Raw genomic sequence first — 24,271 nt, 5'->3', positions numbered from 1 at the left:
TACTGGACAGTGAAGTCCAATGCCTCAGTTTCCTTATCTGCGAATTGAGGATAAAATGAGGGATAAAACTGCCTAGTCACTGAATGGATTGTGAGAGCGCAAGGGAAACACCCTGCACGCCAGAGGCGCGTGATAAACCTTGGTTCCTTTCATCTTTTCTCTCACCGCACCGCCCTCCATCAAGTCTCCGCCCCCTTTCCCCGCCCCCTTCAGGCTCCGGGAGGAAGTAGTACTGGCCAATGCAGCGCGCTTTACGGTAGTGTGGCCGTAAAGCTGCACTTTTACCGCAGTGTGGCCGGCTCGCGCGACGCGCGCACTTTTACCTCATTGGCTCTGCGGCCCCTGCTCAAGGCGCTTTACAGCCGTGTGGCTGGATCCGCCGATGTGGGGTCTGCGGTTTGGTTGTGAGTGGAGGGAATCAGAGTAGACGGTGTTGACTGAACCTGGCACCATGGACGTTGGCGAACTTCTGAGCTACCAGGTATGAGGGGCGAGGAGGGCTGGGGGGGCCGTCCTCCCACCCGGGCAGGAGTCTCAGGACCAGGGTCCCTTCATCTCACTTTCTCCCACCTCAGCCCCGGGTCCCCTCACGTTTCCTGTCACCCGGGTCCTAGCCTCTCATTTCACGTTAACTCCCTCGAATTTCTCCTGGGCTCTTTCATTTGATTTCTTCCCAAGGCCCGGGCCCCTTGTCAACTAAAGGCTGGGCTCCTTCTCACCAGGCCCTGGGGCCTGGCTCCCTTCAACTATTCTGAAGGCCCCAAACTATCTTCACAAGCACCCCCCTTAAACTCTCTTCTCCAGTCATTGAGTTGGTGGTCGTGGTGGGAGAGCACTGGCCCTTCTTGCATTTGAGCCCCATCTTCTCTACTGACCGGCTCTGTGGCTGTAGGACAAGTCCTGTCGCCCTCTTCGAGCCTCAGCTTTTGTATGTATAAAGTGGAGACAGTACTAGCTACCTGTTAGGTTTGTTTCAGGACTGTATCAACCAATGGATGTGAAAGCTGATTTTAAAGTGTGGAAAGCCGGACCCATGTTAATTGCAGTTATTGACAGATGTTTGACATTCCAGCATGGGATGGGTACCTTGGAATCTTCTTCTTGTCCCACTTGCTCAGAGTACTTGTGGGGAAACAGTGGCCCAGAGGGTAGAAAGGACTTATCCAGAGTCACTCAACAAGTAAGAGCTGGGATTAGAGATGAGATCTTTTGGCTCCCAGCTCAACGTTTTCCCCCCACTTTTGACTTCCTAAATGTCCAGTATGGTAGCCACTAGCCACATATGGCTATCGAACGCTTGAAATGGGACTAGTCTGAATTGAGAAGTACTCTAAGTGTCAAATCACACTGGAATTTGAAGAATCAGTATTAAAAAAGTAAAATTTTTAGATTGATTATATGATCATGTCGATTACTTTTGATTATTGATCATACTGATTAATTATATATTTCACCCATTACCCGTAATGGGTGAAATAAAATATATTCAAAATAAGTTGTACCTACTTCTGTTGACTTTTTTTTTTTTTTTTTGCGGTACGCGGGCCCCTCACCGCCGCGGCCCCTCCGGCCGCGGAGCACAGGGTCTGGACGCGCAGGCCCAGCGGCCATGGCCCACGGGCCCAGCCGCTCCGCGGCACGCGGGATCCTCCCGAACCGGGGCACGAACCCGCGCCCCCCGCATCGGCAGGCGGACTCCGAACCACTGCGCCACCAGGGGAGGGGAGCCCCCCTCTGTTGACTTTTTAATGTAGCTACTGGCCTTTTTGTGTCACTACTAAAATCACATGTATAGCAGGCCTTACATTTCCATTGGACAGCTCTGCAGTAGAGAATAAGGGATTCAGAGCCATGAGTCTGAAGCCCCATGGCTTGGAATCTCTGTTTTGCTGCTAACTGGCTGCTGTAACCTTGAGCAGAATACTTACCCTCTCTATGCCTCAGTTTCCTCATCTTGTAAATGGGGGCAATGAAAGTAGCTATCATATAAGTCTGTTTTGAAGCTGCTGTGAAATGTAAAGTGTTTAGCCGAATGCTTGTCAAAGAGTTAAACGTTTGAAAAACGTTAGCAATTCTATTCATGCAATTCCCTCAGCCGGTACACATAGAACTGACCTTGGAAACTAGACATTGTGGGAAAGAGCTTGTAAGCAATGGGGGGTATATAGCCAGGTGATTTCCTTTTTAAGACAGTAATAGGATGTGAAAGAAGAAAGGAAATAGGAGCGTTGTTGAATGAGTGGTTATATGCCTGTTTGGCCTACATATGAGCCCACTGACTCATAGAACATTAAAGCTAGAAGAGGTTCATTCATTTGCTCAACAAATATCTATTGAATATGTACTGACTGCATCTACTGAGCATACAACATTGAACAAAACAGACAAGGTTCTTGCTTTTGTGGAGCTTATAATCTGGTGGGGAAGTAACAAGATAAGAAAGTAAACAAATGAGAAATTCAGATTGTGGTAAGTGCTTTGAAGGATACACAGGGTATACTACAGAGCTGTGCTGTTTGGTGTGGTAGCCACTGGTCACATGTTACCCTTGAACACTTGAAATGTGGCTAGTTAGAATTGAGATCCGCTACACCTGTAAAATACACACTGGATTTTCAAGATTCAGTATGAAAAAAGTGACTGTAAAATATATTAATTTTTATATTGATTCCATGCTGAAATGATAATACTTAGGATATGTTGGCTTAAAGAAAATTATTAAAATTAATATCATCTTCTTAAAAACTTTTTAAATGTGGCTACTAGAAAATTTAAAGTTACATATGTGGCTTGCTTGTGGCTCGCTCTCTCTCTCTCTCTCTCTCTCTCTCTCTCTATATATATATATATATATATTTTATTTTTTTTTTCTTTTTCTTTTTTTTTTGTGGTACTTGGGCCTCTCACTGCGTGGCCTCTCCCATTGCGGAGCACAGGCTCCGGACGCGCAGGCTCAGCGGCCATGGCTCACGGGCCCAGCCGCTCCGCGGCGTGTGGGATCCTCCCGGACCGGGGCACGAACCCGTGTCTTCTGCATCGGCAGGCGGACTCTCAACCACTGCGCCACCAGGGAAGCCCTCTCAATATATTTTTATTGGACAGAGCTGCTAAAGAAGATAACCGCTGGGAGCAGGGGACAGGACCTATTATTTTAGGTAATATGGTCTAGGAAGGACTTTGAGGAACGGACATTAAAGGACCGATGGTTGAGAAGGAGCCAATCGTGAAAAGCGCAGAATAATCAAGGCAGAGGGAATGAATAGCAAGTACACAGGCTGTGAGTTGTTAAAATAGAAGCTGGTGCAGCCTGTTAGAGGATCAGGAAGAGGACTGATGTAGCTGGAACTTGGTGAATGAGCAGGGGAATGATAAGCTGTAAGGTTGGAGATGTAGGCAGATGACAGACTATGTAGGCCTTCCTGTGGGCCATGATAAGGAATTTGAATTTTATTTTGAGAAATCTTACAGATAACCTCATTCAGCCCACATATTTATAAATGAAAAGTGAACTCCATTTTGGTAAGGGACGTCCCTGAGGTTGTGGGCCAAGGTAGTGACAAGAGTTGAAACCAGAATCCTGATCTTATTTCCAGCTCTGTTCATTCCCCACGTGCACTACTCATGCACTTTTCTTTTTGTAAGATCAGTGTCCACGTTTCCTGTTCCTAAAGATGGTACAGTCTAGAATCTAGTCCATAATAAATGCTCCCATCCTCTTGTAGAAAGTCATGAGGATTACCTGAGTTAATGGATGCAAAGGCTCTTTGAAAACTAACTTTTTATAGACATGAAAGATGCATTGCATGCCTGCATCGTTTCTCTAAATCCTTATAACAACCCTATGAAGAAGGTACTGTTTTAAATCCCTGTTGTACAGATGGGGGAACTGAGGTACAGAAAAATGCCTGCCTCAGAGTTGGAGTTCCTAACCACTGTGCTGTGCTGAACTAAAGTGCTTTCAGATATGTTCTTACATTAATTGTCAGCATGCCCTTTGAGGTAGGTGGCATGCCTATTTTATAGAAAAGGAAACTCAAGCTAGAGAGGTCAGTTACCGGCCCAAGATGAAGCAGCCAGTAAGGAGCAGAACCAGAACTGGAACCGACCGAATACCCAAATCTCGTTTTCCAATTTTAAAAACTTTTCAAGTTGGAGTATGGTACACGTATAGAAGAATGCGTAAATCTTAAGCGCTTTTGATTATACTTGTCATTTACAAAGTAGACTCAATATGACCACTAAAGTTCATTTCTCAGGGACAAAGGTGGTCTGATTTGAACATCCCCACCGCCAGAGTTTGATTCAGTAAGTCTCCCATGGGACCTTAGAATTTGCATTTCTAACAAGATTCCAGGTGATGCTTAAGCTGCTGGTCCAGGGACCACACTTTGAGACCCACCCCTGGTCTAGAATGATCTACATTCCTCTTAAAATCTTCTCTGAGACATTCACCTACCTTCTCATGGCCATTAGTTCACAGTATTTTGAGCTTAAGGTATACTTTGCCCCTGCCATCTCAGATATTGAGAGCAAATCACTTAATCTTTCTGGGCCTCAGTTTCCTTATATGCCTAATGAGGGGATTAGGTAAGTTTCTCTGAGGTCCCTTCTAGCTTTAAAATACTATGGTACTGATTATTTAGGCGAAGAGCTCCAGAGATTTCAAGGGATAAGAAAAGCTTGATGTAGAAGAATGAATTGGGGCTGAAAATCTGGGAGATTTGAGTTTTAATCCTACCTTTATCATTATTTATCTGGGTGATTCAGGATAAGTCACTTCCCTTCTCTGTACATCTTTTTTTTAATCACTTGTAAAATGAGGAGATTGAGCTATATGACTTCTGGTTCTTTCTTTTCCTAAAATTCAGAGACTAAGGTAAATAAAGAAAATATGTAATGCCAAAAATGTTTATTAAAAGTATTTGACTGTTTTTGGATGCTTACTAAATTTCACTTTTGGGGCAACTTGGTGGGAAGATTCCAATTTTCTGCTGAGATTGGTTCTTCTAGTAATAGAGTTAGGCAGCAAGTGCCTCAGTATATGCCTTATATCCTTGACATGTGTTAACTGTTCATTTGAAAAGGCAGGAGAATTATAATGTGGACAGGTGGTGGTGGAAAAAGTCTTAAAGAGCAAACCAGTTATGTTCCCAATATGGAAATGTACTTTTTTGATGCCTTCAGGCTTAGACATCTCATCAAGAAGTGTGCCCAGCAGTTCCCTTGGCTGAGAAGTTTCTGCTGCGTAGGCACATATATGAACTCCGGGGCATTCTCATTAATACTGATTCCACAGATGTCTGGGAAAAGTTCTTACCTTTGAAGTTTTGCAATAAAGAATTCACATTTAGTGCAGTTTGGCTCATTGGGAATGACTTATTTTGTGACATGAGAAGTATTCTCTTTGAGGCAGATTGGGGTCAGGGAGCCTTGGTTTTGGCAATATTGCAGACACCCACTCCTCTTGTCACCTATCAGTCAGTAATATAGCATTTCCTTGGATTGCAGGGGTTTATTGGAATCTATAATCTTTCTCCTTTTCCCTTCTTATTTCTTTTGAAGTAAAAAATTTTAATGACAATAATCTGACAGGAATAGTATTAAAGTGTTCAAGAAAAGGGAAACTACTACCCTAATCCAATAAAATATTTTTATATTCCCACAGCCCTTATGTATTTTGCATGGCTGTAACCATTGTATATATACTGTTTTGCGTTCTGTGCTTTAATTTAACATTGCCAGAAATATTTTGTGTTTCTACATAGTCTTCATGTTGTTTTTAATGTTGACATACTTTTTGCTCAAGTGATAGACCAACCATTTTTCCCTAACTTGCTCCTCTATAATCAAGTACTTAGGTGGTTTCCAGGTTTTGTTCTTGGAGATAATATTGCAGTGAACTTCTTTATTCATGTGGCATTTTCCCCCTCACATCTGTCGTTAGTCATTATCATGTGCCATCATCTCCTGTGCGAAGTATTGCATGGGCTAAAATGATTAAGCTATGGTCTTGGACCTTAAAGAATTCATAGTTAAGGAGCGAGACAGACCTTTCACCAACTAACTGTATGAATAAAGTATTATGGGAGCACAATGGAAGGAACGATTGGATGTGCCTGGAGAGGGCATGTATTGCTGGGAATGGATTTGGTTTGGTCATTGAGGAAAAGGAGATGACACTGGAATCTCAGCCCTGATGAATGAATAGAAATTCTGTGGGTACTGAAGGAGGCTGAGGAGAGTCATTCTTGACTAGGATTAGTGACAGCAAAAACATGGGAGTGACATGTTCAGAGCATTGAGTGAATGGAGCCGAGTGGCAGGAGATGATGGGGTTGCCTCAGCTGCAGGTATGTCGGGCAATACACAGCGCTCGTGTGGAAGTAATCCTGTGTCAGTTTACAGTGCTAACAGTAGTGTGTGTTCCCATTTTACTGCAATCTCGATACTACTAGTTGTCATAATTTAAATTTTTCTCATTAATATAGTACGTCTATAAAGTGTTAGTTCATTTGCTTTAATAAACATTTTTCCCTTCCATGTGTTTATTGTTTGTACTTCTTATTATCTGCTTTTTTTTCTTAGGGTTGTGTTGTAGCTTATAACCGAGCTTTTCTGTTCTGTTTTTTTGCCGATGGTGTGTGTATAAGAAACATTATTGGAAGTCTAGACACTTGTGCTCAAATATATCTTTCATTCTTTGGTAGCCCCATTTTACCTCTAACTCTGAGAATATTGTCATAATCATGATGTCACTTTACAGCGTCATGAAACAGGCTCTTTTTGCGTGACAGTTTAGACTAGTGCTTTTTGAAGTTACTTATTGTTAGTGGGACTATAAGTAACAAATAAATTGCTATTCTTATTGATATTCCCACTTCAGGGTGTTGTTTTCTGTTTCATCTTCTGAGTGACGTTTTTTCTTAAGTTCACTTCCTCCCTTTGCAACCTTATCGTCTCTTTTTCCTGTGATGAGTTCTTTTCATACTCGCAAAATTCATTGTATTTATGTGTCCCCTTCCACCCTAGGCAGTGAACTGAGAGGCAGGGACCAGCACCTAGAGAGTGTCTCTCTGCTAGTTGATGCCTAATAAGTCATTGTTTAATGATTGAGCGAATGAACCAGTATGTGCCTTCAAATATGCTCTTTTGGAAAGCTTTTGTTCTAATATCTTGTCTGCTTGCTGGCTTGTATCTCTTTGCTTTCATGTTAGACTTCAAGAAAGTTTGATTCAAATCCGTTACTTCAGTTACTGAATTGTCCTTCCCTGTGCCGTACAGAGGACCTTGTTGTGTACCTATTTTATATATAGTAGTTTGTATCTGCTAATCCCAAACTTCTAATTTATCCCTTCCCCACCCCCTTTCCCCTTTGGTAACCATAAATTTGTTTTCTATGTCTGTGAGTCTGTTTCTGTTTTGTAAACAAGTTCATTTGTATCACATTTTATATTCTACATATAAGTGATATCATATGGTACTGTCCTTGATTTACTTCACTTAGTATGATAACCTCTAGAGCCTCATTTTTTTTTAACATCTTTCTTGGAATATAATTGCTTTACAATGGTGTGTTAGTTTCTGCTTTATAACTAAGTGAATCAGCTATACATATACATATATCCCCATATCTCCTCCTTCTTGCCTCTCCCTCCCACCCTCCCTATCCCACCCCTCTAGGTGGACACAAAGCACCAAGCTGATCTCCCTGTGCTATGCAGCTGCTTCCCACTAGCTATCTATTTTACATTTGGAAGTGTATATATGTCCATGCCACTCTCTCACTTCGTCCCAGCTTACCCTTCCCCCTCCCTGTGTCCTCAAATCCATTCTCTTCATCTACGCTGCGTCTTTATTCTTGTCCTGCCCCTAGGTTCTTCAGAACCATTTTTTTTTTAGATTCCATATACATGTGTTAGCATACGGTGTTTGTTTTTCTCTTTCTGACTGACTTCACTCTGTATGACAGTCTCTAGGTCCATCCACCTCACTACAGATAACTCAATTTCATTTCTTTTTATGGCTGAGTAATATTCCATTGTATATATGTGCCACATCTTCTTTATCCATTCATCTGTCGATGGACACTTAGGTTGCTTCCATGTCCTGACTATTGTAAATAGAGCTGCAATGAACGTTGTGGTACACGACTCTTTTTGAATTATGGTTTTCTTAGGGTATACGCCCAGTAGTGGGATTGCTGGGTCGTATTGTAGTTCTATTTTTAGTTTTTTTAAGGAACCTCCATACTGTTCTCCATAGTGACTGTATCAACTTACATTCCCACCAACAGTGCAAGACGGTTCCCTTTTCTCTACACCCTCTCCAGCATTTATTGTTTGTAGATTTTTTGATGATGACCATTCTGCCTGGTGTGAGGTGATACCTCATTGTAGTTTTGATTTGCATTTCTCCAATTTTAGTGATGTTGAGCATCCTTTCATGTGTTTGTTTAGAGCCTCTTCACTAGAATTTTATTCTATAACCTGGTTCCTCATCTTAGAGGAATCATCCATTCTTTTGTCTTTCAGCATCTTTATGTAAACTCTTAGCTCACTAGTCCTGATTTAGGTTTCATGTGACTACTGAACATTCTGACCGTATGCTCTGGTATCACATAATTCTCTGCATCTCTCCACCCGCCCCCTTATCACCTACCCCCAATTCTGCCTTTTAGTCAAGGGTGTAGCTGTCCAGCAGATTTGAAAAAAGCCCTGGAGCTAGTTCTCAAAGATGAAGGAGCTTAAAGATGAAAGGCAAGGTTGTTTTCCTCATGGAAAATGCAAACTCTTGGGCAAAGGGCTAGCTCTTTTCTCAGGAGTCAAGAGGATGTTAGGGTCTGAAAATGCATAAGTCACAGTTCTTGCTCTCATGGAGCTTACAGTCTAAGGGGGAGCATCCCACAGATTTGAGAATTGATAATCCAGTACACAGTGCCATTGCATGAACAAGATGTGGTGGCATAGAGGCAGGAACAGTCCTGCCATTGGGAACTTGGGAAGGCTTGCAGGGGAGTTGTTGCTTCTTCAGGAGCCGTTTCTCTATCCCTTCTTTTCTATTTCAGTTGCCACCATCTTAGTTTAGACTCTTGGGACTTTGTCAAATAATTAGCTTTCTAGTTTGTCTTCATTTTTTTCTTTGTGGATGTCATATTGGCACGATGAATGTGGGTTTATTTCCTCTGTGTACCAACAGAACACCCTTCTCTGGTCATAGTCTCCAGTCCTACCTATTTCAGCTTCCTTGGAGATAGGTCTTATTGAGATGCCTAATTTTAGAGGTGAATTTGAGGAAGACAGCCATACCTTTCTGCAGTCTCTCACTAGGTGTCACTGTTTAAATTGGGGGTTGCATTTATAAGACCCCCCATACAGAAGTTTTCACATGTATAAATGACTACATTGGAGAATGTGGATGGTTCAAGATACCTTGTTAGCACTGTTGGAGAAAATAATTCAAAATACATGCCCTTCTGAGTGTGCCCATTTTAGACGTCTTTTAATGTTTAGTGTAGTGGATGAACAATAACTCTGGGTCAGGCAGACTGCTGCCTGTGTTTGAATCCCACCTCTGCTACTGGGTAGCTATGTGACCTTGGGTCATTTAATTAACCTCTTTAAGCCTCAAGTCTTCATCTTTAAAATGCAGATTATATAACAGTGTCTGTCTCTGCCCCACCATCTTTTAAAAAATCTCCACTTTACCATCTTTTTTTTAAAGATACAGGATTAAATGAGACAGTGTGGGTAGTGCTAAGTAGTACAGTGCCTGACACATGGTAAGTGCCCAGTACAGGCTAGCTGTCAATTTTTATTATCGATATAATTATAGACAACACATATGGGATAGCAAAAGGAAAAAATGTTTTTCTCGAATTCTGCAAAGCTGCCTTAGTATTCTCAAGGTCACTGGTGTCTTGGAGATTAAGCTTTAGAATGCTGTAAAAGGAAATGAGAACAGTTTGTCACTCACACATTCCACAGTATAGAACTGTTCTCAATAGATTAAAGTATAACCCTAGTCTACCACAGTTAGCAGTCATTGATATCAAGGATTATGTCATCAACACAGTAATTCTTTTCCCCAGGTCGCTTTAATATTACTAAGATATCTCAGTTTTCCTCTTTTCTAGTGCCAGGAATCTCATTTACAAATTACTCCTTTCTTTTTCTTTTTTTCCCTTAATGTTCCTGAAGGAAGTGATTGGTTTTGGTCTGAGTCTTGTATAGCTGTCGGGAAAATGGAATTAGGAGAAAGTATAGCAGGAATACTCTTACCTTCTCCAAGGCCAGCCATTTGATTCTAGTATTTCAGCTGAATAGTTCAAGAACATTTTCTTTTCCACAGAGTTCCAGGAGTGAGTGATCTGAAAGTGTGTTGGCCTAAACTTTGGAACCCCCGCTCCATTGTGGGTTGGTGAACAAACTAGATTACCTTCATCCTGAGTTCAGTGAAAGATCTAGTGAGACTACCACAGTGCATTTTCATCTCTTAACTCATTTTAGATGATCAGTTTCCTGTAAGCAGATTGTCTACTTTGGCTCCTTAGACTTCCCTTCAACTACCCAGCAGTGTCCAAAGTCAGTGACTGAACTGAGAAGGATTTGAAGTCAAGCACAGAGTATTATGATGCTTCTCTCTGACTGTGTCTGACTATATTCCAAAGGCAGGTATGATCAATTATTGAACACTTTGGCATTATTCATGTGCTTATTCTGTTAGTACATAAAATTGAGGATTAATTACATTTTTATTTGACCCCCCCCTCCAGTTAAGAGCAACTAAGTTTAAAATTACTTTTGGAATCTTTAATAGACTTAACCATTAATAGTACATCAGTTCTCTGCTGGTGTTTTGTATGTTTCTAGGGCGTTGTGACACATGCTCATCGTCAGGCTGTGAGCCAATCCAGATTTTCAAGGGCTAGTAAACTTCATTTAGATTAGTAATCCATATCGAGCCTTTCATTTTTAAATTATTCAACAAATTTATTAAATGCCTACTAAATGCAGGATGTTATACTAGGCATCAGGAATAGAGTGATACACAAGACAGTTGCTGTCCCTTGTCTTTATAGAACTTATACCCAGGGAGGCAAGACAGAAAATATACAAGGAAAACAAATACAAATAAATAAGAACACCTAAACATGCAAACAAATAGCACTAGAGAAACAAAAACAAGATATTTTAAATAGAGATATGAAGGGGAAAATGGGCTGATGTAATTGAATGATTGGGGATCATCAGAAGATCCCAGAAGGCCTCTCTGAGGAGGTAACATTTGAGCTGAGAATGAATAACGAGAAGGATCCAGCCACATGAAGAGCTGTGGGAACAGCAATGTAAGCCAAGGGGAAAACCACTACAAAAGTCCTAAGGTGGGACCAAGCTCGTCATGTTTGAGGCAGTATGGCCTAGAGCATGACGAGTGAGGCAGGGACAGAGATAAGGACGGAGAGGTCTGCTGTGGGGAGGATGGGAAGCGCTAAGATGTTTAGATGTTATTGTTGGTACATTGGGAAACCATTAGGGGTTTTAAGCTGTGGACTGACACAGTTTGGTTAAGTTTTAAAAGATCACTGCCTCTGCCGAATGGAGAATAGATTGTAGGGAAGCAATCTGGCCAGCTTAGTCGTTCAACGGGGATAGAATTCACCTTTGTGCTGCGGAGGGCCGCAGCTGAAGCTGTGCTCTCCCTAGAATAATTGCTTTCCCGCCTAGGTGGTTTTCAGAATCTCCCAGTTCTAAACATTTAATCTGGATTCTGGCTTAATCAAGAAGCAACACTCTCCTAGTGCCAGGCTTGGCACAGAAAATGTGGGGTTGGTGCCTTTTGTTGAGCACGCTGGCCTGGAGAGAACGAAGAAAGCAGCCTCTGGTGGACCTGAGGACAATGCAGCTGACCCTCAGCACCTGGTAACTTGTAGGAAGCTTTGGAATCCATAAACTTCATGTGCTTCTGCAAAACAGTTGCAGATGGTTTGGACTGATGATTAAATATCACCACTGTTTTGCCCAGATCTGCTGTGGCCATCCTCTCTCTGTCTGGTTTTACATTACAGTGGGTAGGTAATTAAAGGGGCACAGTCATTTCTGGCTACTTCCAGGACATCTTTTTCAGTTGGCTTGGGGGAAATTTCAGTTTCTGCCAGTTGTATAAGTGACTGTAGTGAGCAGTGCCTGTGAATGGCTACTTGTTGTTTTCAAAATTAAAAAAAAAAAATTAAAAAGAACTCTCTCTAATGAAGGGGAATAATTGCCTGCCTTTGCTGTCTGCTGATTCTCCAGTGGGAGTTCTGCCATCAGACTTGTCAGAGTTAGTTGGTAGGGACTTTTTTTCCTGAGTTAGCACATAGAGATCTGAACGGGCAGAGATTAACACAAATTAGCAATGGTACAAGCATATCCACAGAGGAACAGATTTCCTTCTGACCAGAGGTGCCATTGGTGGGCACCACCTAATTTTCTGTGCATCTCTTACCACTGATGAGAGGAGGATGACAGGACTTCTCAGCAAATAGAAAGAATTACTTAAGCACCACTTGAGTTGGGCAGTTTTTACAAGACTTGAGAGTTTCAAAGGCCCTCAGTCCGCTTAGCCTGCCAATGTAGTCACTGAATATTATCTCCCTAGCTTCTCACTGGGGGATCCTTACACCTTATTCAGCATAGTGAACTTGGGGAGACAGAAATTCTGATTCTTGTACCTCATTTTTTTCTTTTTCCAAAGATTTCTTCTTCCATCACCACAGAACTTATAAGGACACAGAAGGCCCAGTGGGGGAAAAAGAGATGGCATTTGCCTTCTGGCTGATATGACTTGTGCTAGTGGTTGGTGGGGATTCCATAATGAAGATTGCAAATCACTTTCCATATTCCTGGAGCCTGTCCCATAATTAGAGGACTAAACATTTTGTTTAAATTAGTAATTTTCCCTCTACTTTTCTGGGTGCTTCAAACCACCATTAGAGCAAGATGGAGGCTGGTTGACAGTCTGATATTGGGCTCCACATTCTAGTTGTGCTGAGGTTGAGGAAGTCTTATTTTAATTTAAAAAAGCAATTTTTAGCCATGGTTCATCTTGTGTGAGGCAGAGGCACTTTGATTGCTGAGTGCAGTGAGTATAGCTTTTTTCAGGAGCATGACACCAAGCCTAACAGGATAATATCCGGAGGTAGGTGTGCAGCTGGGCTTGAAGTATTGCCTCTGCATTAATGGCAGATGTGCCTTCAATTGACAGTTTATCTTTGTGTTTGCGGGAGAAGGGGTTACTTATAGGTTTAGTATGTTCCTGATTTGCAGTGAATGAAAAACACCTCATAGAGGAGCTTGTAGGAATTGTCATACTTTTAATGAGATAAAAGAATATGTGTTTTCTCCTCCCTATGTCACCAAGCCAAAAGAACAAAATAGAAGGCTGGGAACTACCAAGTATTGAAGCCTCCTGAGAGCCAGACATTGTGCTATTTGATTTGATATGTTATTCTGTCTCACCCTAAAGGCAGCCCTGGGAAGTCAGTATTCTTATTCCCATTGTGCAGGTGAGGAAAGTTAGTTCACAGAGGTTTAGTGACTTGCCCAAAGACACCCAAGAAGTAGGTGGTAGAATCTTTTTCCTAATAGAGGGCTCCAGTGGATGAAGGTGGCTTAAAAAAAGAAACACACTAGAGAGTAGAATGCAGCAGAATGCTACCATCACCCTACCTTGTACTTGCCTCCAGTCTACCATATATATCGTTCTTGTCCAGTAGAACACCATGCCCTGGTTATCAAATCCGGGGAAGCAGAACACCGTGCATCAGTTACCAATCCCAGGGGAGCGCTTCAAACACTGTCCATTGCATCTTGGTATTGGAGTTGCCAAGGAAGACACAACACAGTCAAGCACTGGATGGAACAATGCTTTACTCACATAGAGAAGAGACAGAGCACGATCAGCTCCAGTAGTGTACGTCAGTCCCTTGTGGCTAGCAGGGCCCTCCCCCTTCCAACGCTGGACGGTTAGCCTATGTGCACCCCTCTTTCTTTCAGCAGCAGAAGGACCCAGACCTGAAAGCTAGTGGCATGACTAAGGGCCATTGACACGCATGCTTAAGCAGAACAAAGGAACACTTGCTGAGCCTGAAACAGGGAAAGATATTCCTATACAAAGTGATAAGCCAGGCATAGGCTGTATGGGCTCCTTATCTCTTGTACAGAAGTATTCCAGGCCCAAGGCCCGTTTTTATGTGACTGAGTGGGGTTTGAAATCCTGCATGCATGAGACTGCCTTTCCCAACGATTTTGTATTGGAATTATTTGATTACATATCTTTCTTCCCATTGGACTTTGAGTTCCTCTAGGGCAGTGACCAGCTCAGTACCTGCTGTAACTACTCAATGAATGTCTCTTGACTGAAGAAAGGAAAGAACGAGGGATGAATGAATGAAGCAGTGAATCAATGATTAGGTGGCTGAATTTGGGTTTCTTCCAGGTATCTTTTTATGTTAACTCTTAGCACTTCCACAGTTGTCTTCTCTTTCTTGTCTCTTACATCTTGATGGAGAGGAGACTAAGCTGTGTTTGTGAATGATAGTGGCCCTAGTCATAGGAGACAGTGGGTTGGGTGAAACTTGTCTTAAATAGCAGTTGATGATCTTGATAAAAGTCCGATTCCAGTACTTTAATAACCCGAGAGTTGACTGGAGTTGTTTTAAAGACCGAGCTGTCTTTGACTCCAAAACAAGAGATTAATCATTTATTAGCCAGATTTATACCAACTCTACTGTGAGCCATAATTGCTGTTTTCTCTTTACCCAACCTTACAGGCAAAAGATAAAACTAACAAGGTTAGTTTTTATTTCATGTTGGTTATGTCTGGCACATGCATTTCCATTTGATTTTTTTTCTTAAACATTTATTAAGTACTTTTTCTGGGTTAGGCACTTCCTCGCTGTGAGAGCTACTTCCAAGGATGATCTCAGTGTGTGGTGATTTGACCAAGGTCACATACTGGTAACAACAAAGTTAAGTGTCTGACCACTAACATCCATTTTCTTTTCCCTGCACCATGCTCCCCTATAAATGGGACTACTTTACCATCATTTCTTATGTACATTGTTTTGTACAGGCCTGGGACACACATGGGTTTCTAAAACAGAAAGTGGTAGAGCTGCTAAAAGTACACTTAAGTTTAAGTAGCCTTGGGAAACAGATTACTAGTAAGCACAGAAACCAGTTATGGTGGGGTGATTTCCCAATCACACGGTCGTAGGTAGTATGGTGTCCTGGTAAGAGCAAGAGCCTTGGGCTTAGATTGTTTGAGTCCTGTCTCCACTATTTTCTAGCTCTTTGACCTTAGGCAGTTCGCCAAGCAAGCCACTACCTGAGCCTTGGTTTCCTCACTTGAAGAAACAGGGAATGGTATTACCTACCTGGCAGAGTTGTGTGAGGATTGAAAAGATAATGAAATGTGAAGTTCCAGGTATATAATAAGCACACAGTTAATGGTCATTGTTATAAAGCTTGGATAATCGCTTGGTGAGGAAGAATTCTTCATGGTTTCTTTAAATCCTGCGATTCTCTGACCTCAGTGCCTCCTGAGAAGCTCTTTGTAGGATTTATATCTGACTTTGCCTATTGAGGCCCATCCTGGCTTATTTATGCAGCTTTGTTTAAAAGAGGTGACCGAATTCCCTTGTGTACAGGGTTTTCAGCCAGTGACTCTCTGGTATTTAATATGTTTACCTGAATTCTCAAGTTTCTAAGTAATTTCAGTCTGAGACAAGTGAGTAGGATTGATGTCAGGCTGCTTTAACACAGGTGTTATAAACAAGATTAAGAGGTTGTTGAAAAGATACTGGTAGAGCTCTGGGGCTAGCTTTCTAGAATCATTCTAAATTGACAGCTAATGGGTAGTTTGCCTTGATGGCTCTCTCCAGTTGGTTGTAACCAACTAGAGATGCGCCCACAGAGGAAACATGCTTATGAAAATTCACTTTGCTTTCCTTTATAAAAAAGTAAAGGTATTATAACATGTAATGATGTCTTTGCATGATGCAAAAAAAAAAACAGTTGTCTTTGCACTGTTTTAAGGTAATTTTTTAAAAGGCAGTCAATTCTTAAGTTTTTTTGATGCCAAAAGCCTACCAAGGTTCAAAGAAAACTTTAAAAAGGAAAAAGATGGTTCAAAACAATTATTTTATTCTACTATTTATTTAATTTGTTTCTGTATAAGACACTTACTTAATTATCTTAACCCTTGGTAGAGTTTCTTCCCACCCAGCGAGGTGTGTGTTTTGGTTTATCTGGTCTATTAGATGCTATTGCTAGGAAATTGAGTACCCTAAAATGTTCTTGGAGTGAGCAGTTATTACTTTGAAATCACTTTGAAGTCAATTTTATAGTCTTCCTGAGAGAGTTGTGGTGGAGATAGAGCTTGTAGGGGGAATTCGTAGCTGGGCAAGAGGCTACCCAGGCTACCAAAGAATTCTTTTGATCATATTCCACATGGCCAAGTGGTCAGGGTGCCCTCTGTTTCTGGGTGGAGGAAATATTTCTGACTCTAAGAATAATTCATTTACCATCCTTGTCTTTATTGGGAACAGAGGTATTTTGCTAACTCTAGTGGTTTGTAAAGCTTCTAGAAATAGTAAAACCTTTGGGTTGAGGAAAATAAAATGCATCATAGAAGAAAACAGACATGTCATCTCTTTTCATTGTTTTTGATGGACTCATCAGCAGGCATGTACAGATGCCATAACACTAGATATTTCATTCAAGCTGAGAGAGATAGGTAAATCGGCACTCCAGTGCTGGAAATTATGTTGTAAAATTGTGCTACATTTTCAGACTTTAAAGTATTACCCATAATGTTGAAAAATACTCTTTTTAACAAGATACTCAGGGTAAAGTTTCATGTGAGTTCTGTCTTCCTTGAAATAAATGTGGCAGCTATTGTGTAACAGACTTATGTAGATAAGTTTTAAGCTTTAAAAGAAATAATGGTAATAGCTGATGTCCTAGGCTCTAGAGATCAAAACCATGTTGGAACCCTTAAGGAATTAATAAGCAACTGTGAAAGACCTAGATTTTGTAAATAAATAACATGACTCGTTTCTCACGTATGATCTGGTTCTCACTCATTTAGTCCCAGGCCATTCAGTATGCTCTGAATATTCCCCCCCTTCCCATTTTCTCAAAACACCTCCACTTTTTTCTTTCCTCTCTGTCTTCTTGCTAGTATACGCTGCCCCGCCTCCCCGCCACAATCACTCCTGCTGTTTGAAAAAGGAATGCAGTTTTGAGTCTTGGCAATGACCTTAGAGGCAACTTATAGAAAAAGTAGTTAAAAGATTTCCTTCCCCACTTTAGTCTTAATGGAATTGTGCATTGCTCGAGGCAGTAGTCCACTGGCTGGAGACATCTCTGTCATCACGATTACATGTAACAGGTGTGTCATGTAACTTGCAAAGCCATTGTGTGGGTCTCTTGGTTGCTGAATGCATACTCCACCTCCCCCAGCCTCTATGACATGCACTTAACAAAATATCTAACCTTTGTGTTAGATATTTAAATAATAAAGTGAATGTCTTGTGTTTGAGCCTTTGGAAATAGTTTAAATAATTTAAAATATCTTTGCCATATTAATTTGTTATTTAATGTTTAAAGATTCAAAGTGGACTGGTGTTCAAGGTGGGTAACCCCTGGGCTCAGTATGGGTTCCCCAGATGATCTGGCGGAGGGAGTTTTACCGAAATCTCCATATAGACAGATGACAGTAAGCGCTTCTGGTCAGTGAGCTTCCAAACAGGCAAGAAGCAACTACAGAAAAGAGCTTTCCTGGCTAAGGGCATGGGCAGAAAAGTGGCAGGGGGGATTTTAGTGTTGGTTGAACGATGGTGGCAGCAGGGAGAGATGATGCAAATTATTCCTTTAGATGATAGTTTCTGAAGTTGTGACTAAGGAAAGCTGACTGGGGGGTTGTGTATACTGCTGCTGTAAAAGTGAGAGTTAGATTCCAGACCCAGCTCTATGGCTTCAGGCTCAAGTCTTGTCACATCCTTGAGGCTTAGTTTATTCGTCTGTAAATTATGAGGTTGTATGGATACACTTTGTCTGAATGTGAGTTTTACTCTTCTTACCCTCTGAATATCACTTGGTGCCACCATTAGAAAATTTACTAAGCTATATAGCCCAGGGTGGCATAAAATGATTAAATATGTAGATAGAACACATAACAGATGAATTCTGCCTGGTTGCAGTAATCTAATGATCCAAGAAATTCTGAGAATATGCATACATTGTATACATTTGCTAATAGTGAATTATGATTCTTGGGTAGTTCATTGGTTTATCTGCCCTCTTCCCTTGTCTCCCATTGATTTAGCAATGTGGGTTAAGTACCTGCTATGAGCTGGACATTGTGGGGTGCTGAGGTGTTAGCAGTAAGGGTCAGATCTCAGGGCACCTACCCTTGAGGACCTAGCATATGATTTAGTAGAGGAGATGGAGATTTATTAATGCACATGTTGTGTGCTGATAATGTGTTGTGTGCTGATATGATACCTTGCTGAGGAAGCTCAGAGGTCTTACTGGAACATTTGGATGACTCCTAGAGAAGGTGGCCTTTGAGCTGGAGTTTAAGGCTGAGTAGGATTTTTCTAGCTGGAACAAAAGGGGAAAGGAAGGTGGTCTGCTCTTCACGGTAGCACTATATGTGTTTACTCCATTCCAAGGCATCATTTGAGTAACTGAAGGTGACTCTTGGGTCCCTCCCTAATTCTTCTCTCATTCCTTTATTGGTTTTTTTCTATGGCAAGGTTTCCAGACCCTGTACTGTCCTGCTCATGCAATATTGAGATTGTAATGCCTCTTTTCAAGTGTGGTAGCTAACTCAGTGTTACAGGACTGTACTCGAATTAGATGTTATGCTTCTAATAGTGCACCCTTAATATGCATTAGATTTTTAAAAAATTAAAGTTGGCCATTCTGTTGAAAGTGACATTAACTAAAACCTTCAGCTGTTTCCTGAATGAATTATTTTTAAGTCATATTTCCTCTGGCAGGGACTTTATATATTTGCTATTTTGAATTTAAACAAGGGACTTTATACTGCTCATACTCTTTTGGTTTAACCTATTATGAATCTCTCTGTCTATACTACCATTCACCCACATTTCTCCGTCTGCCCACTTGAGTGACTTTGTGAAAGATCTTGTTGAGATAAAGGTGCTCTGTAGGTATTGTAAACCCTTAACCTTAATCAGCAGTAACAATATCAAGGGACTACAACCAGTTGGGCATGACTTGTTCTGCATGATTCCCTGCTAGCTTCTAGTGGTCTCCTTTTTTTTCCCCCTAAGTATGTGCATAACCATACCGTTTTGCCAAGTTTATTTCAGATCATTATTTAAGAAATAAAATATTATAAATACAGTCGAAGTGTCCTGTGTACCCTTCCCTAATCCCATTTCATTGTGTAGCCGTCCTTAATCCAATTTCTTTATTACCCTTCTTAGAAGCGATCACTATCCTGAATTTGGTGATTATTATTCCCAGTCATTTTTTTTAATGATTACTGCTTATGTATGCATCCAGTGATCATTGAAATTTTCTTTTTTCTTATTACAAATATGCTCCACTGAACATTCTTTAAATAGGTCCTTGTGCATATGTCTGAGAATTTCTCTAATGTGTATATCTAGGAATAGAATTGCTGGGATAGTCAGAATATATGCATCTTCAGTGTTACTAGGTATCACCAATTAGCTCTGTACTCATTTACTCTTCTATCAGCATGTTTTAATTTGTTTCTCTATATCCTCACTGACACATGATATTGCCAGATTTTAATTTTTTTTTATTTTTGTCAACCAGATGATATTTCCTGGTTTTTATATGCATTTCCCTGATTTCTGATGAGATTGGGTCCCTTTTTACATGCTTATGGGCTACTCAGTATTTTTTCTTTTGAAATCATAGTTGTGATTATATTCCTTGTCAAAAGCTGATTTTAAGTAATTCTAAAAGTCTGTTGTATATATAGGACTTTGCAGTTAGCTGTCATTAAAAGAAGTTGAATCCTAGGCTCTTTTTTCTTTAAAGTGCTGTATCTTTATTTAATCTTATTCTCCCTTATCTTACTAAAGATAATCCTGTGAGGTAGCAGAGCAAGGGCAGAGATTTTTTGTTTTGTTTTTTGCGGTACGTGGGCCTCTCACTGCTGTGGCCTCGCCCGTTGCGGAGCACAGGCTCCGGACGGACGCGCAGGCCCAGCGGCCATGGCTCGCAGGCCCAGCTGCTCCGCGGCATGTGGAATCTTCCCAGACTGGGGCACGAACCCATGTCCCCTGCATCGGCAGGCGGACTCTCAACCACTGCGCCACCAGGGAAGCCCCAGAGCATTTTTTAAATGCGGTGCTGGTAAGTCAAATGACTTATCTAAGGTCATGTGACTTTTAAGTGATTCACTAGCACCCAGATTTTTATGATTATTGGTCCACTGCTCTTTGCATTGTATACTGTGTGCTTTTTTTAGGTCAGTGCAGTTCTGTTGTTGTTGTTCTTGGTTTGATGTCTAATATTCCCTCCAACACCTAGTAGAGTGATGTTCAGGTTCTGTTAGCTCAGTAAACACTTCCTGAGTGAATGTTCATGGTTCTGATGTAGCTGACAAAACATTCATAATGTCTGTTAAAATGGAGGTAGTTTACCTTACAATGATTTTACAGGTATCTGCCTCTGTTAGGCTTGATAAAGAAACAGAATCAATAGTCAGCTTACTGATGCAGCTGTAGAATTAAATAGAAAAAATGTCAAAGTAAATCATGAATGCTGAAGAATAGTTTGTACTTCCAAAAAAGAAATCTACACACCCTTTGGAAACGAGATGGATATATATTCAGGCTTTAACAAGGAGTAAGAATTCTTTGGGTAGGAAAAATTGATTAAGTAGAGTCTTCATGACTAGTGATTTAAATTATAAATCATATTCATGTTACTTGTCAGCCAGTCAGATTACAGATCATAAGTGAGACCTTTTGTAATGTTAATTTTTGATACATTAATTCCCCCTCACCCCCCCCCCCACCGTGGACATTGGTAAAACCTACATTCTCCAGTAATTACTGTACTCTTAGTACCTGTAATTTTTTAAATTGGGAGTTAATAAGTACATGAGAGTTCTTTTTAATATTTGCAATGACTTTGCTTGGAGATTTTGAGGAGTTTTTGGTACCTTGTTTTTCTTCCAGAAAAAAAAGGTGGCATATTGCCATGATTCTTGCAAAGGCATAATATATAATTGTATATGAATATCTGGAATTGCCACTCAGATATCTCTTTTTTTTTAATCAATACATATTTATTGAGCATCTATTTTTTTACATCTTTATTGGAGTATAATTGCTTTACAATGGTGTGTTAGTTTCTGCTTTATAACAAAGTGAATCAGTTATACATATACATATATCCCCATATCTCTTCCCTCTTGCATCTCCTTCCCTCCCTCCCTATCCCACCCCTCTAGGTGGTCACAAAGCACCCAGCTGCTCTCCCTGTGCTATGCGGCTGCTTCCCACTAGCTATCTATCTTACATTTGGTAGTGTATATATGTCCATGCCACTCTCTCACTTTGTCCCAGCTTACCCTTCCCCCTCCCCATATCCTCAAGTCCATTCTCTAGTGGGTCTGCGTCTTTATTCCTGTCTTGCCCCTAGGTTCTTCATGACCACTTTTTTCTATTTTTGTTTTAGATTCTATATATATGTGTTAGCCTACGGTATTTGTTTTTCTCTTCCTGACTTACTTCACTCTGTATGACGGACTCTAGGTCCATCCACCTCACTACAAATAACTCAATTTTGTTTCCTTTTATGGCTGAGTAATATTCCATTGTATATATGTGCCACATCTTCTTTATCCATTCATCTGTTGATGGACGCTTAGGTTGCTTCCATATCCTGGCTATTGTAAATAGAACTGCAGTGAACATTGTGCTACATGACTCTTTTTTTTTTTTTGCGGTACACGGGCCTCTCACTGTTGTGGTCTCTCCCGTTGCGGAGCACAGGCTCTGGACATGCAGGCTCAGCGGCCATGGCTCACAGGCCCAGCCGCTCCGCGGCATGTGGGATCTTCCCGGACTGGGGCACGAACCCATGTCCCCTGCATCGGCAGGCGGACTCTCAACCACTGCGCCACCAGGGAAGCCCTACATGACTCTTTTTGAATTACGGCTTTCTCAGGGTATATGCCCAGTAGTGGGATTGCTGGGTTGTATGGTAGTTCTATTTTTAGTTTTTTAAGGAACCTCCATACTGTTCTCCATAGTGGCTGTATCAATCTACATTCCCACCAAGAGTGCAAGAGGGTTCCCTTTTCTCCACATCCTCTCCAGCATTTGTTGTTTGTAGATTTTCTGGTGATGCCCATTCTAACTGGTGTCCCATTTGTTTATTTTTGTTTTTATTTCCATTCCTCTAGGAGGTGGGTCAAAAAGGACCTTGCTGTGATTTATGTCATGGAGTGTTCTGCCTATGTTTTCCTCTAAGAGTTTAATAGTGTCTGGCCTTACATTTAGGTGTTTAATCCATTTTGAGTTTATTTTTGTGTATGGTGTTAGGGAGTGTTCTAATTTCATTCTTTTACATATAGCCATCCAGTTTTCCCAGCACCACTTATTGAAGAGGCTGTCTTTTCTCCACTGTATATTCTTGCCTCCTTTATCAAAGATAAGGTGACCATATGTGCGTGGGTTTATCTCTGGGCTTACTATCCTGTTCCATTGATCTATATTTCTGTTTTTGTGCCAGTACCATACTGTCTTGATTACTGTAGCTTTGTAGTATAGTCTGAAGTCAGGAAGCCTGATTCCTCCAGCTCCATTTTTCTTTCTCAAGATTGCTTTGGCTATTCGGGGTCTTTTGTATTTCCATACAAATTGTGAGATTTTTTTGTTCTAGTCACTCAGATATTTCTTAAAAACATGATAATGATATTCCCTTACATTGACATAGCACTTTATAGCTTACACAAAGCCCCTTTGTAAGATGTTTTAACCATCACAACAACCCTTTGAGTGGGTAGAATTTTCTGTCTCTGATGACTTTGATCCCTAATTATGAACTTTGGCTGATGATAGTTGCAGCATTAGAGATTGTGAGCTTTTTCAGTTCTGATGCCTTAAGCAAATTTGCAAGAGAGCTCTGATGTTAACTTTGGCAGGTTTCATGCCTGCAAATATTGATTGAGCCAGAAGCCCTAGTTGTAGAATGTCACCAGTGAATGTGCAGCCAGCAAAGGCAAGGGAAAACTCATTACTGCAGCTCATCTGTAACTTCTGGGTCAGGCCACTCACTACCATCTGGTAAAAATGAATGTTTGAAAACTCCTTTTTATTCTGACAAAATGTAATTAGGTGAGGTTAACAGCAGATGATTTCTGAGCATTTTGAATTGGTTAGAGCAATCCGTCCACAAGCTTGGGTTTGTGACATTCCATATGTCGAATCACCTGAAGAGGTATCAGAAAGCTTTGAAATTATGAAATCCCCAAATAAAGGTAGGAAGGGATTTAATTATGTGTACACCTCCCTTAACTGTGTTGCATACATTCTTCGCATCTCATATTGAAAGTGTTTATTCTGAAAAAGAAAAGGTAATGAGAGAGGAAGAATGAAATAGGATTACTGTCTTAAAATAATATAAAGTGTTTTGTTTTTTTTAATGTGAGAGTGAGACTAAACCTATTTTATATTGCTTTAAGGAGAAAGATTATGGACTAGGGAAGAAAATTATTAAGTTGCAATGTTTCCCCTTAATTGAATGAACTCTCTGAGTGATCCAGAGATGGAGGAGGTGCAGTTTAGGAGGAGGTTAAGTTTCTGGTCACCGGAAGTGTTAGGAAACCCCAGCCTATGCCTAGCAGAAATGTTTTAAAGGGTTTTCAAACCTCAGAAAGATAATTGAGTTAGATCAAGGATTCCTAAAATCTGGATTGTCTCTAGTGACTCAGAATTATTACAAGAGGTTTTGAATCCAGATATACACAAGCATTTTCTGTAGAATGAATCTCAATCTCTCAAAATCTCTCTCAAAATTAATCTCTCTTTTTCTGTTTCTCTTTGTCTTCTCTTCTCTTCTCTCTCTCATAAATGTGGGAGTTAAAAACACAAATTCAATGAAAAGTATTACTAAATACATAGAAATTTGTTTGTTGTCATTGTATATTTTCTCAATCATTGGATACTAAAAAAATGCAGCTGGGGTGGGGTCTGTCAAATATTTTG

General features: G+C 40.8%; 1 protein-coding gene across 1 annotated transcript in view; it reads left to right on the top strand.

The window, feature by feature from the left end:
• The first annotated feature begins 329 nt into the window (after positions 1-329).
• Positions 330-24,271, top strand: part of CTNNBL1 (catenin beta like 1) — a 161,543-nt gene continuing 137,601 nt past the window's right edge. Inside the window, exon 1 of the mRNA XM_081257772.1 lies at positions 330-481. Within this exon, the coding sequence (XP_081113898.1) occupies positions 452-481 (30 nt within the window). The 5' untranslated portion in view covers positions 330-451. The remainder of the gene's footprint in view (positions 482-24,271) is intronic.

This window comes from Mesoplodon bidens, assembly GCF_964165515.1.
Source record: "Mesoplodon bidens genome assembly, chromosome: 15".
Taxonomy (NCBI): Eukaryota; Metazoa; Chordata; class Mammalia; order Artiodactyla; family Ziphiidae; genus Mesoplodon; species Mesoplodon bidens.
This window is presented reverse-complemented; position numbering and strand designations above follow the sequence as displayed.